This window comes from Ananas comosus, linkage group 11 (genome assembly GCF_001540865.1).
Source record: "Ananas comosus cultivar F153 linkage group 11, ASM154086v1, whole genome shotgun sequence".
In the NCBI taxonomy this organism is placed as follows: domain Eukaryota; kingdom Viridiplantae; phylum Streptophyta; class Magnoliopsida; order Poales; family Bromeliaceae; genus Ananas; species Ananas comosus.
This window is the reverse complement of record NC_033631.1, coordinates 5,254,671-5,267,945: the sequence shown is the minus strand read 5'-3', so window position 1 is coordinate 5,267,945 and position 13,275 is coordinate 5,254,671. Positions and strand designations below refer to the sequence as shown.

The 13,275-nt window shown below is 39.0% G+C and overlaps 1 protein-coding gene across 1 annotated transcript; it reads left to right on the top strand.

The window, feature by feature from the left end:
• LOC109717098 (butyrate--CoA ligase AAE11, peroxisomal-like) lies at nucleotides 414-9,132 on the top strand. The gene is made up of 3 exons (XM_020242774.1): nucleotides 414-536; nucleotides 8,185-8,784; nucleotides 8,884-9,132. Exons 1-3 carry the CDS (start codon nucleotides 414-416, stop codon nucleotides 9,130-9,132), a joined length of 972 nt encoding a protein of 323 aa, XP_020098363.1.

The following is a 13,275-nucleotide window of genomic DNA, read 5'->3' as shown; positions in this document are numbered from 1 at the left end:
TTTATTTTGCAAAATTAATTAAAATTAGTGATCATACCTGTGACGATGGAGGCGGCTTGCAGTTGCGAGGTGGTGTCTTCGACCGGCACTCGCGAGGGGGAGGCGGCGGTGCTCGTCAGGTGGAGGCGGCCTCCACGCACGAGGTGGAGGCGACGCGGCGCTCTTCAACAGGCACTCGCGAGGGGAGGTGGGCCGTGCTTGGGAGGTGGAGGCGGCCACCGCGCACAAGGTAGATGGCACAACGCGGCGCTCTTCGATCGGCACTCGCGAGGGTGAGGCGGTCGGCGTCCGTCGCGCACGAGGTGGAGGCGACGCGGTGATGGGTTTTGAGGGTGGGTTTTGATGGGTTCTGAGGGTGGGTTTTGAGGGTTTTGAGGAGGATGGGTTTTGAAGGAGAATGGGTTTTGTGGGTAATGGGAAAAGAGAAAGAGAGTGTGTCAGTCAGTAAAAGAAAACGTGAGACAGAGAGAAACGGAAAGTTACAAACGGCTGTTAGTGGGCTTTTGATAGAGCACGAATCTCGAGGAAATCCTATGGTAACAAATTCACAAGCACAAATGGGCCTGTGCTCTTAAAAGCATATAAGCTCTACTCTATATATATATACATATAATACTTATAAATTGTCTTACGTATTATTGCGAGTCTTTTTTTAGTCATATTAACTGCAATAAGATTCTTTTTTTATTATTGTGTTATAAAAATAATTTTAATCATCCATTTGCATGATATGCGACCTCTTTTAAACGAGATTGAATAATTTTGTTGAAACGATTGATTCTCTTTCATTATAGTTTTTTGTTAAAAAAAGTGTTTGTCTATAATATAAACTATATTTATCATTTTTTATACTAAACTGATATTTTATTTTTACAAATTTTCACTTTAACAGTATCTACCCGCCGTAACACGCGGGTCACTACACTAGTCTTAATTGAAAAGGAAATAAGCAAATTAATTATTTAGTTCTAATATGTTTTAATAGCTTAGAGTAGTGATTTTGTGTTAATATCAATATTTTATACTTGATCAAAAATTCACAGAAATGAGAAAACTGAAATTAAAATCATAATATTTTGTTGACAAATATAAAGTCATATGAATTGACACGGATGATTTTTAAATTTTTTAAAAGTGCATTTGTATATTACTTAAGACCAATAAATAATTATAATTGTTATCACTTAAATGTTTATTGACACTTGTAAGAGCATCCTAAAAGACAAAGCGGTTACAAAAAATAAAGATGTGCAAAGATTGTAATAAGGGTGAAAGAAAAATTGCCACGTGGCAAAACTATTGCGGAATCATATATGTTAATAGATTTTAAACCCAAAAAGTACAAATTATTTTTTATTTTTGAAAAAAATGTATGTACATATACGATTTATTTTATTTATTATTTAAAAATTTGTGAATAATTTGTTAATTATTCATAAATTGACTAACAAACAAACTCAACAGGAAGGAGGGCACGAAACTTACCACAAAATGAACAATTAGAGTTGTGGATCCAACTAAAACTCTTGTGCTCAAGAGGAGAGTTAACCCTAAATATCGCCACAACACCCTCCTCAATCTTGTCGTCCTCCTCGCAAGAGTGGGCCGAGCACTATTCGAACCCGAACAAAACGAGAGGAGGGAGAAAGAGTGGAGTAGAGGACGAGTGAAGTTTATGATTCGCAATTCGGACTCAAAGGAAACAAGAAGACAGTTAGAGAGTGGAGAGATGAGCAAGGCCGGCACGGAAAGAGAGAGAGAGACAAAGCGGTCCAGCGGATAAGTTGGCTTTTGGTTTCGTCGAGTGCTCGGGACAACGGAGCGGCACGGGATACGGTTTCGAATTTACAGGATGTTTCGCCTAACGTCTAGGAAGTGATTTTGAAGTTAAAAGTGATTTTTTTTCTTCAATATAGTATTTCGCAATCTTATTTCTAAAATCTAATTCTAATTTTTAAAATTAATTTTAAAATTTCAAAATAAAAAATCAAAAGCAATTAAAATTTGGTTACTGAAATTCCATTTTGATTTTAAATTCTAAAATAAACTTTTGGATTCAAATTCTAAATTTCATTAAATTTAAAATTTTGAATTTTAAATTTTAAGTTTTAAAATTTTCAATTGTAAATTTTAAGTTTAAATTTAAAATTTTGAATTTTAAAATTTTCAATTACAAATTTTAAGTGCGATATTTTTAAATTTCAAATATTGAGTTTCAAATTCTAAATTTTAAATTTCAAAATTTTCAATTCATATATTAAATGTGAAATTTTAAATTTGGAAATTTTAAATTTTAGATAAAATTAAAATTTTAAATTTTAAATTTTAAAATTTTATTTTTATTCTAAATTTGAAATTTAAAATTTTAATTTTAATTTTGAATTTTGAAATTTTAAAGTTTTAACATTCATTTTTCAAATTTTAAATTTTAACAGTTTAAATTTAGATTTAAATATTCAAATTTTTCTTAAATAAGAGCTCCCAACCAAACTATGTGATGCTAGGGTTGGAGTTTAATTCTTAAAAAAGCTTCTTCCTTCACTTCCAAGCTCCCTTTAAGCTCTAAGATGCAAGCATCAATGAAGAAGATGGAGAAAAAGTGATCAAATCCAAGAATTTAGGGTTTAGAGAAAGAATTCCAAGAGATAGAGAGAGCAACTCACCTCTACTTCTCTCTAAGCTCAGCACAAAAAAGAGCAGGTGAGAGGATGAGGAGTTATAGTGCATGTTATAACAATTTCTCTTAGGCCCCTCAAAAATTTAAAAATTGCATACTGCATGAAATTAGATACTTCAGCATTGAGTACAGGTATACGAATTGGAATACTGGTGCGAAGCAGTTCCGGTATCAAGGGTCTAGTTCCGCAGAACCCAAATGGTGGAAGTTCTGATTTTCTACTTCGTTTCGATACCCGCCCGATGCAGTACCGGTACACACAATCGAATTCCGTAAAATCCGAGAGCTGCCCATTTCGGCACTCTACTGAGTTCTGCTATCTCAAGCCAGTACTAGTACTGAACACCATAATCTATAGTTTGCAGATTTTGATGTCAAAAACTTATTCTCGCACCTAATTAGCTTCAAAAATAGGTCAACACAGACCAGACAACCTCAAAACTTCTAGAATAGCTCAAAACATTATTCCTACACTGGAATCTTACAATTTGCTAAAGTTTAGTGTGCTATAGTCTAACAAATCCAAAATAAGTTTCGTGCTATATTTTCCTCGTCAACCTCTATTGCATAAAAAAAGATGAATCTTTGACTTGACGCTCGCGAAAGTAATTAATAGTAGTTTATATGTCCACCCTATTAAGGCTTCTATACTATGTTCACTTAACATATGAATCATATATCCTTTTGGTCCTTTGTGATTGAACAGTAAGATCGAAGGAAACGAGCTTTTGATGGACTTACAACTAAATCATGATTGTGATCTCTCACAAATGCAGTCACAACCTGTTTTCCATCTTCTATCAATTTTACTACTCTTAAATGTGTGTGTAACGACTCGACCCGCTAGCAATCTTCTATCAATTTTACTACTCTTAAATGTGCGTGTAACGACTCGACCCGCTAGCAACAATAACTCGTTGGGCCCAAACAACCCGCCCAAAATGCTTAAGCCCAGTTATTATTACTAGTGTCTAAGTCTCTTATAAACCCAATGACAACCCCATTCCCATCCGATGTGGAATTATTGGGGTGTCACAGACTCTCCCCGTTAAGACCCTGACGTCCTCGTCAGTCCAATCACACACACAGCCCAAGATCACCAGGTGATGTGAGACTCGTCTCGCTAGCCCGTCATCCAGACCCTGGCTCAGCCGAGACTCGCCACACATGTCCAGCTGGTGAACCGGCTCTGATACCAAATGTAACGACCCAGCCCACTAGCAACAATAACTCGTTGGGCCCAACAACCGGCCCAAAATGCTTAAGCCCAGTTATTATTACTAGTGTCTAAGTCTCTTATAAACCCAATGACAACCCCATTCCCATCCGATGTGGGATTATTGGGGTGTCACAGACTCTCCCCGTTAAGACCCTGACGTCCTCGTCAGTCCAATCACACACACAGCCCAAGATCACCAGGTGATGTGAGACTCGTCTCGCTAGCCCGTCATCCAGACCCTGGCTCAGCCGAGACTCGCCACACATGTCCAGCTGGTGAACCGGCTCTGATACCAAATGTAACGACCCAGCCCACTAGCAACAATAACTCGTTGGGCCCAACAACCGGCCCAAAATGCTTAAGCCCAGTTATTATTACTAGTGTCACAATCCCATTTCCATCCGATGTGGGATTATTGGGGTGTCACAGTGCATTACAACTAGTTCGACTATACTGCATCTATTTTTTAGGTGTGCCTTTGTTGTCATGTCCTTGACCTGGAGATTTGAAATGACCTTCTTTTGAACAAACATAATGTAGTGACGTAATCATGTTATCTTTCTTGCTAGCTTTGTAGCTTCTTCTTCAATCTTAAATTCTCTCCTTATGAATGGCTGATCAATTGACAATTCAATTCCATCTGCAATTACACTTGAAGTATATTGTTCACACTGGCTCTGTTTACTTGTTAAGGAATCCAACTCCCTACTTTCAACAAATATTGTATCAACCAATGAAAATATTAGTTCTTCATCAACACTTTTATTATTCGAGCCATCAAAAGTTGGTGAATCATGAAATCCCCACTATCTATCTATATAATTTAACAAAATTTAAAATTAATAATAAAACTATTAATCATGCAATTTACTAACAAATCTATAAAGACAAAATCATGGATAAATCAGTAAAGACTAAATTCAAAATTCCTACAGAAGCTAAAATCATTAATACTTTAGTGACATTAAAAATATTAACACCTTAATTGAAGATGATTTTGATACTTTTTCCAATCCTATAATGACCCACAAGATTATGAGAAAAAAAATACATGTATAAACAACAAATAGTTTTCAAAAATGTCTATGTCGCAAAAGACTCTTTTTTTAATCGAAGAAAAAAAATACATTAATCGAGAGAAATGGAAGAAATAAAAATTATCAGATTTTGCCCAATTCAGATCCTCATTACTTCAATCTCATATTCATCTAGAAAGCAAGAGTAAACTAGTACAACAATATATATCAAACTCTATTAATCCTCATATTACCATAAAACTACACATTAGGATAAAAAAGCTACATTTGTCAACCATCCTCTTTATCAACCTCTATTCAAACCAACGAAACAAGAAATCTAACTTCCCCTTTCCCCCACCCCCCCCCCCCCCCCCGAAAAAAATGCAATTATCAGTCCAAATGAAAAGAGATAAAATTTATCAGATTTTGCATTAAAAAGATATGAATCAAATCACCTAAAAAAGTCAAAAATCAAAAAAGATTTTGGAAAAAAAAATAAAAGAGTAAAATCAGATTTTTGAAAAGAATCAAATTAGATTTTTAATCAAATCACCTAAATTCTATCAGATTTTGAAAAAAAAAAGGTTAAAAAGATTTGAATCAAATCAAATTTTGAAAAAAAGGGTAAAATAGAGAAAAACACCTGATCCCGTGCGTGGCTCGAATGAGTGAGGGAGCGAGCTCGAATGAAGGGAATTCGAGGGGAAATTGTCAAACAAGAGCCTTTTACCTTCATAGTTTCTTGGTAGGAGAGCGACCAAAACCCGTGCGGGAGCGACGACCATAAGTGAGCAGTAGCGAGAGAAAGAGAGACCTCGCGTTGGAGGGAGCGAGGGAGTGAGTTTGCGTGTGAGGGCGAGAATGAAAGAGACGGAGGGTAGAGGCCCGCCCCGCCCCAAAAAAAAAATATATGCAATTATCAGTCCAAATGAAAAAGATAAAAATTATCAGATTTTGCATTAAAACGATATGAATCGAATCACCTAAAAAAGTCAAAAATCAAAACAGATTTTGGAAAAAAAAAAATAGATGAGTAAAATCAGATTTTTGAAAAAAAAAAGGGTAAAAAGATTTGAATCAAATCAAATTTTGAAAAAAAAAAAGGGTAAAATAGAGAAAAACACCTGATCCCGTGCGTGGCTCGAATGAGCGAGGGAGCGAGCTTGAATGAAGGGAATTCGGGGGGAAATTGTCAAACAAGAGCCTTTTACCTTCATAGTTTCTTGGTAGGGGAGCGACCAAAACCCGTGCGGGAGCGACGACCATAAGGGAGCATTAGCGAGAGAAAGAGAGACCTTGCGCTGGAGGGAGCGAGGGAGTGAGTTCGCGTGTGAGGGCGTGAATGAAAGAGACAGACGGTAAACGGGGGCTCAAATGGAGATGGAGAAGAAGAAAGGAAACAGGAAGAAAAAGAAAAGAGAAGATGCCCTAACGTTGTAGACTACTGAAGCTGTTTGGATTATTTTTTACTAAAGGGTGGCACAAATCTCGATGCAATCCAAGAGGTGAAATGAATCTCGTGACTTCACCTCGTGGACCATGTGCTTAAGCTCATAATGAGCCGCGTGTTTTTTCCCCTCAAATTTTTGTTTTCCGCTTACTTTGAGTAGAAAACAAAAACCCCTTTTTTTGATAATCTATAAAAAAAATTTTCAATTTTTTTACAAATAACTAAACATCCAAAAACTACTTTTTAAAGGAAAATTAGTTTTCAGAGTAGTTTTACAATGAACCAAACATACCCTAAGCAAAACCATTGGTGCCTCGACCAACCCGGTAACAAATTGGTCCAAATTAGTCTCGAAAATAGAGTATTTTCACTATGCAAGCAACGCAAAATTTTAATAAAGGGATGTTTGGTTCAAAATAGAAATCGAAATTGGAATATGAGTGAGAATGAGCCAAATCGAAAACGAAATGATAAAAACAGTAATTCATTTGGTTTACAAGAGGAATCAAAATTGAAATTATGTTCAAATTAAAATTTTTATTAAATTTAAATTTTCTATTCAAATTTATAATCAAAATTTGAATCAAAATTTGAACTTATAATTTGAACTTAAAATTTGAATATACAATTCAAGTTTGCATGAGGTCAAAGTCAAAATTTAAATTTAGAACTATCAAATAAAAATTTAAGAAATCTAAAATTAAATTTTCAAATTTGAAATTATGATTTGATCTAATGAATTTATATTTAGATTTATATTTGAATTCAAATCAGTGGCAGATCCAAAAAAAATTTTTTACAAGGATCAAATATAAAATATATAAAAGCAAATACTGAAGAGTAATAAATACAATTTTTAAGAAATGTTGCATGAAACAATATGTATCATTTTAAATTATAATTGTTTTAGACATATTTCTTTATTTTGGAAATCCATACAAACATACTATTTGACAGTTCTATACGTGTACGTGGCACAATTTCCTTTTTTACGAATAAAAAATTAAGTTTTAGAATTTTTTTATCCTCCTTGGCTCATTTCCAAGAATCTTGGCTCTTTTCCGAGAAAAATTAGTTTACAGATTTTTTCACCCTCTTTGGCTTCTTTTTAAAAATTTTGGCTCCTTCCCAAGGTTGGACCTGCAACAAAATATTTGAGATTTTCCAAGCGGTTCCCGAGGTCCTCCTCCTCCTCCTCTCTCTCTCTCTCTCTCTCTCTCTCTCTCTCTCTCTCATCCAGCTGGATCCAGGTGGCTCTATGTTTCTCTCTCTTTCCTCCTCTCCCATACTTTCTCTCTCTCTTGGCAAAATTATATGCCTCCTCATTTCTTCTCTTCTCATTTCATCTCTTCTCTCTCCTCCCACTCACACCAAAACACCTTGGGAAGGTAAGATACTTCTTAGCTCCTTCCCAAAAGTTTACCTCCTTCTCAAGATTTTACCAAGTTGGAGCAGAATAGTCCAATAGCTTCCAATAAAAAAATTGCTTTCATATTTTTTTTAACAGATTTTCAGATATGGCTCATTTTTCTATGAATAAAAAAATCATATGATTCTTGGCTCTTTCCAAGGGTAGACAGCTTGGACCAGCTCCTTTCCCAAAAAATTCTCTTTTTTCAAGATATTCTTAGAATTTTCCAAGATAGTTTTCTCCTTCCCAAAAAAAATTCTCCAGCTGGCTCCCTCTTGCTCTATCTCTCTCCTCCTCTCCCCTACTCTCTCTCTCTCTCTCTCTCTCTCTCTCTTCCCTTCTCCTCTCCATCTTAGCCCCCATCTCCCTCTCCCTATCGACGTCGGCGTCGAAGGGGGTGGTGTATAGCCACCGAGGGGCGTACCTGAGCACGCTGAGCCTGCTGTTGGCGTCACCCACATGTGCTGCGCCCCCGTCCTTTTCCGGATCCTCCTCGAGAGACCAGGACCCGAGGCGCAGCAGCAGCCGCGGCGTCACGTGGAGGTGCTGACGGGCGGGGTGCCGCCGCCCGCGGCGCTGCTTGAGCGCGTGGAGCGCATGGGGTTCTGCGTCACGCACGCCTACGGGCTGACGGAGGCGACGGGCCCCGCGCTCGCCTGTGAGTGGCGGGCCGAGTTGGACCGCCTGCCGGCGGCCGAGCGCGCCGCGTTGAAGGCCCGACAGGGCGTGAGCGCGTTGTCCCTGGCCGACGCCAACATGAAGAACGCCGAGACCATGCGGAGCATCCCCCACGACGGCAGGTCCGTGGGGGAGATCGTCCTCCGCGGCAGCAGCATCATGAAAGGCTACCTCAAGAACCCCGCGGTGAACGCGGAGGCGTTCGGACAAGGAGCTGGGTGGTTCTTCACGGGCAACGTCAGCGTCGTCCACCCCGACGACTACGTCGAGATCAGGGACCGGTCCAAGGACGTGATCATCAGCGGCGGCGAGAACATCAGCAGCGTCGAGGTCGAGGCCGTGCTATACCGCCACCCGGCTGTGGCCGAGGCTGCCGTCGTCGCCATGCCGCACCTGCTGTNCGGCGGCGAGAACATCAGCAGCGTCGAGGTCGAGGCCGTGCTATACCGCCACCCGGCTGTGGCCGAGGCTGCCGTCGTCGCCATGCCGCACCTGCTGTGGGGGGAGACGCCGTGCGCCTTCATCGTGCCCAGGGAGGGCCCCAGTTCTGCAAATGAGGAGGTTGTCGTCGCCCACTGCCGGGCCAACATGCCGCATTTCATGGTGCCCAAGAAGGTGGTGTTCGTCGACAGCTTGCCGAAGACCGCCACGGGAAGATACAGAAGAACGAGCTCATGAAAGAGGCAAAGAATTTAAAAATAATATTTTTGCATATGATCATGTACTTAAATATATGTTTACATATTATATAATTACATATTTTATTATTATTTTAAAATATATATTAAAGTTATTGTTATTTTTTTTTCTATTGTTTTAAAATTTACACCAGAATATTAGCGTCAAAATTGTTCACAGCGAAGCGCGGGTTCAACACTAGTGATGCATAATGGCATCATTAGAGTAGGATTAGAGTAGGATTTTCTTTGTTATTCAAACTACTATTATTTTCAAAAAGAAATGAAAAAATATTTTTAAATATTTTAATGATATTTTTTTTCTTGGGATTCAAGTTTATAATATTGAAAAATGTGCCATTTAGGGGAAAAGGATGAATTTTATTTATTTATTAAATTAAAATATAAAAATATACAGCACTTTATTTTGATTCGACTACTTAACTTTTCAAAATTTTGATTTTACTACTCAACCTTTCAATTTGTTTGATTTGAGTAAATCAACGACAACTTGGCTTCGAGCTTTAAGATCGTTGTGAGAATTGCATTGTAACATACTGGACCTTTGTAAATTGCGAGGTTCGAGTGTTTGATCAGTGTTCTGAGTTTTTCCAGATTTTCTGGCGGGTTGTTGATAGTGTTCCGACCTATGGCTCGTATCCCGAAAATTGAAGTATTTAAAGTAGCGCTAAGGTCGCCAAAGAGGAGGACTTAGGCTGTTCTCGGGTTGCTTTCTGTAGGATTGTGTACCGGTACACCTTGATGGTTGTACCGGTACAGAAAGTGTACCGGTGACAACTCCATGGTTGTACCGGTACACATGTGGTTATTGGCCAACCCGAGGCTCGGGCTTGCGCATTCGTGGGAGTTGTACCGGTACACTTAGTCGTGTACCGGTACACTTTGACAGACTGCATAATAATAGTTTTTCAGGGGTGTTTTCGCATTGTGGCATCTCTATATCAGCCCCCACGCCCCCTAGGGTTCTCCTGAGCTGAGAACTCAGAGAATTCAAGGTGAGTGAGCTTTCTCCTCCCCTCCTTGGATTTGATCTTCATTTTGCTTAGTTTTAGGTGATTAATCCCCTCTTTTGCCTTTTAGAGCAATTTCCACCTTGGGAGAAGCTTGGACTTCATGAATGGAGCTTGATTGAAGGGAAATCTTCAACCCTAGTTGATTTGTAGCCTTGATTGAAGCTTCTAAGAGGTAAGCAACTTGTTCTTTCCTCTAGATTTCAAAATTTGGTGGTTTATTTGGGATGAAACCCTAGAATGGGAACTTATGGTTGATTTTAGGCATTTTGGAATTAGGACTTTTGGAGCTGGATTTTTTGGATTAGAACCTTCCTCTAGGTTAGATTGGAAGGATTCTAGCTTCCGTTTGGAGTCCGAGAGAGATTATCACCACCTTAGGTGAGTTTTTTCCCATTTGCTTGAGATGGTTAATGATTGAGCTTAGGGTTGTTCGTAACGTTCGTTTATCTCTTCTCTTGTTACCTTTAGGGTGCTAGGAGAATAGTGGGCAACTCCGTTCGGCAAAACAAAGGAGTTTTAGCGGAGCTTCGGTGGGTTTGACCTCACCAAAAAATGAGAAAATCTTATTTTTGTTGATTTAAGTATCGTAAAATGAAAAATCATGCATTTTCATGTTAGATGCATTATTTATGAATTTTAGAATGCTTAAAATGCTTATATTGTATACAATGCATTTTTGAACCTCTATGAAGTAGAGAGCTTGCATGTGAGACTTATGCATAAGTTTAGCATTCGCATTCGGGACTTAGAATCATGTTTCATATAGTGAAAATGACAATATAATATGCCCTTGGACATATGAGAATACATTAGGCCATAAAGTGGCTTGGGACTTGAATATCATGTGAATTAGTGAGCTAATGTCATAAAGCGATATTGAACTTGGGTTATATATGAACCTAGTAAATAATGTCATAAAGAGGCATTAGACTAGAGTGATATGTGAATTAGTGAGCCAATGTCATAAGCGACATTGAGCTTGGGTTTTATGTGAGCTTAGTAAGGTTATGCCATGTACAGAAATGGAATGTGAAATACGCGCGGATATAGCAATGTTATAGTGTCATAAAGAGATACTAGACTTAGTGAATGTTGGAACCTCACATTGAAATATAGAACTAGACCGATGGGTTGTTAGTGACTATTACCATATTAGAGACATGATGATTGGGTACTTGAGATGATGACTACGCTTGCTTGCCATTTGTGCTCATTCGCACATGCTTGTGAGGGCCGCTCCCTACAAGCCGGCACTCCGGAGTTGGCCTACGCGACTTATGCTCGCTCATGCGGTATCGAGAAACCTATGGGGTCGGGAGGGATAGACTCATTCCTAGAGTGGGAATGTTGGAGCTACCACCGGCACTTAGGCGGCACAAGCTGGACTACACTTGTGTAGGTCCCAAAACAGGATTGAACAATGACATCAATCTATAAATGATAATCATTATTAGATAGGGTGTAGTAGTTGGATTACCTTGTTATGCTCATAGCATAGCTGTGGACAGTTGGGACATGTAGTATACTTAGTAATATCGCTCACTGCATTATAGTATACTTGCTTGCCATATGGGATCATACTAGTTATGTATTGGACATGCTTGATCATGATAGAATGAATGTACAATATATTGTCATCATATTACTTATGGCATAGTAGTTTAGCATTCAATACATGTTTTCATATCTGCAGTTTATTTCCGTTGCTTTTCGTATCTACCTTACTCTTTTGGGCCTAGTGGTGCATCGTGCTGAGGTCAGTAATTGCCCACTGGGAACTATAAATTATAGTTCTCACGCCCCCTGTTTCTTGTTTCCTTTCAGAGCCTTCCATGTCGGGTGAGGCTAGGAACCGCGGAAAAGGTATCGCCTCGAGCTAGCTTACTGGCGAGGGACTTATCGATAGGTGGTCTACCTCTCATTGGTTTTATTTTGGAGAGGTTGAAAGTTGTACCTGTGTATAGAGACCACCCCTTTTGTATCTTGAGACAGTTGATGTAATTACTTTATGTTTTAGTTTTAGTAGATTAGTTTCCTTTCCCTCTACTTGTTGCTAGAATTTAGCTGCTCGTTGCTCTGATATTTCTGGTTGTCTTACTTTCCTTACTTTCATATCTATATTATTGTAGATGCCTTATATGTACAGGCATATAGCGGGTCTGGGCACGCACCGGGCGGGCCTACGCCGGGTCCCGGGGCGTGACATGCATGAAGTATACTTACTAAACATATAAAAATAAATAATACATTAAAATTTTGAAGTCAAAATACCGTTGAGTAACTCAAATCAAATAAATTGAAATATTGGATAGTAAAATTAAAATTTTGAAAAACTAGATAGCCGAATCAAGATAGTCAATAGTTCAGATAAGTTCTATACCTTTTTACCTTGTTAAAATAGAAGGGGTCAATTACTCAATTGTAACGACCCAGCCCACTAGCAATAATAACTCGTTGGGCTCAACCACCGGCCCAAAATGCTTAAGCCCAGTTATTATTACTAGTGTCTAAGTCTCTTATATACCCAATTACATCCCCATTTCTATCTGATGTGGGATTATTGGGGTGTGACAGACTCCCCCCGTTAAGGCCTCCTCCCGTTAAGGCCCTGACGTACTCGTCAGTCTAATCACACACAGAGCCCAAGATCACCAGGTGATGTGAGACTCGTCTCGCTAGCCTTGTCATCCAGACCCTGACATAGCCGGTCACCTTGTCATACAGACTCCAGCATAGCCTATTACCTTGTCTTTCAGACCATGGCTCAGCCGAGACTCGACACACATTTCCGGCTGGTGAACTGGCTCTGATACCAAATGTAACGACCTAGCCCACCAGCAATAATAACTCGTTGGGCTCAACCACCGGCCCAAAATGCTTAAGCCCAGTTATTATTACTAGTGTCTAAGTCTCTTATATACCCAATCACATCCCCATTTCTATCGGATGTAGAATTATTGGGGTATGACATCAATAAAATAGAGTTAACTACTAAATGAACTCTATTTATAGAGATGTGGGTACCTTTTTGGGGAGAGTTTGTGGGGCCAATTGACCCCACTCCAAACCATATGGATCCGCCAATGATTCAAATAGTTATTAGTAGGAAA

Bases quoted from the DNA above. Each gene is read 5' to 3' on its own strand.
- LOC109717098 (XM_020242774.1), top strand. From the start codon at position 414: ATGGGAAAAGAGAAAGAGAGTGTGTCAGTCAGTAAAAGAAAACGTGAG. The intron at 537-8,184 runs GTAACAAATTCA...GGTGGTGTATAG, and splicing joins AATCTCGAGGAAATCCTATG to CCACCGAGGGGCGTACCTGA. The intron at 8,785-8,883 runs GTCGAGGCCGTG...AGCAGCGTCGAG, and splicing joins AGAACATCAGCAGCGTCGAG to GTCGAGGCCGTGCTATACCG.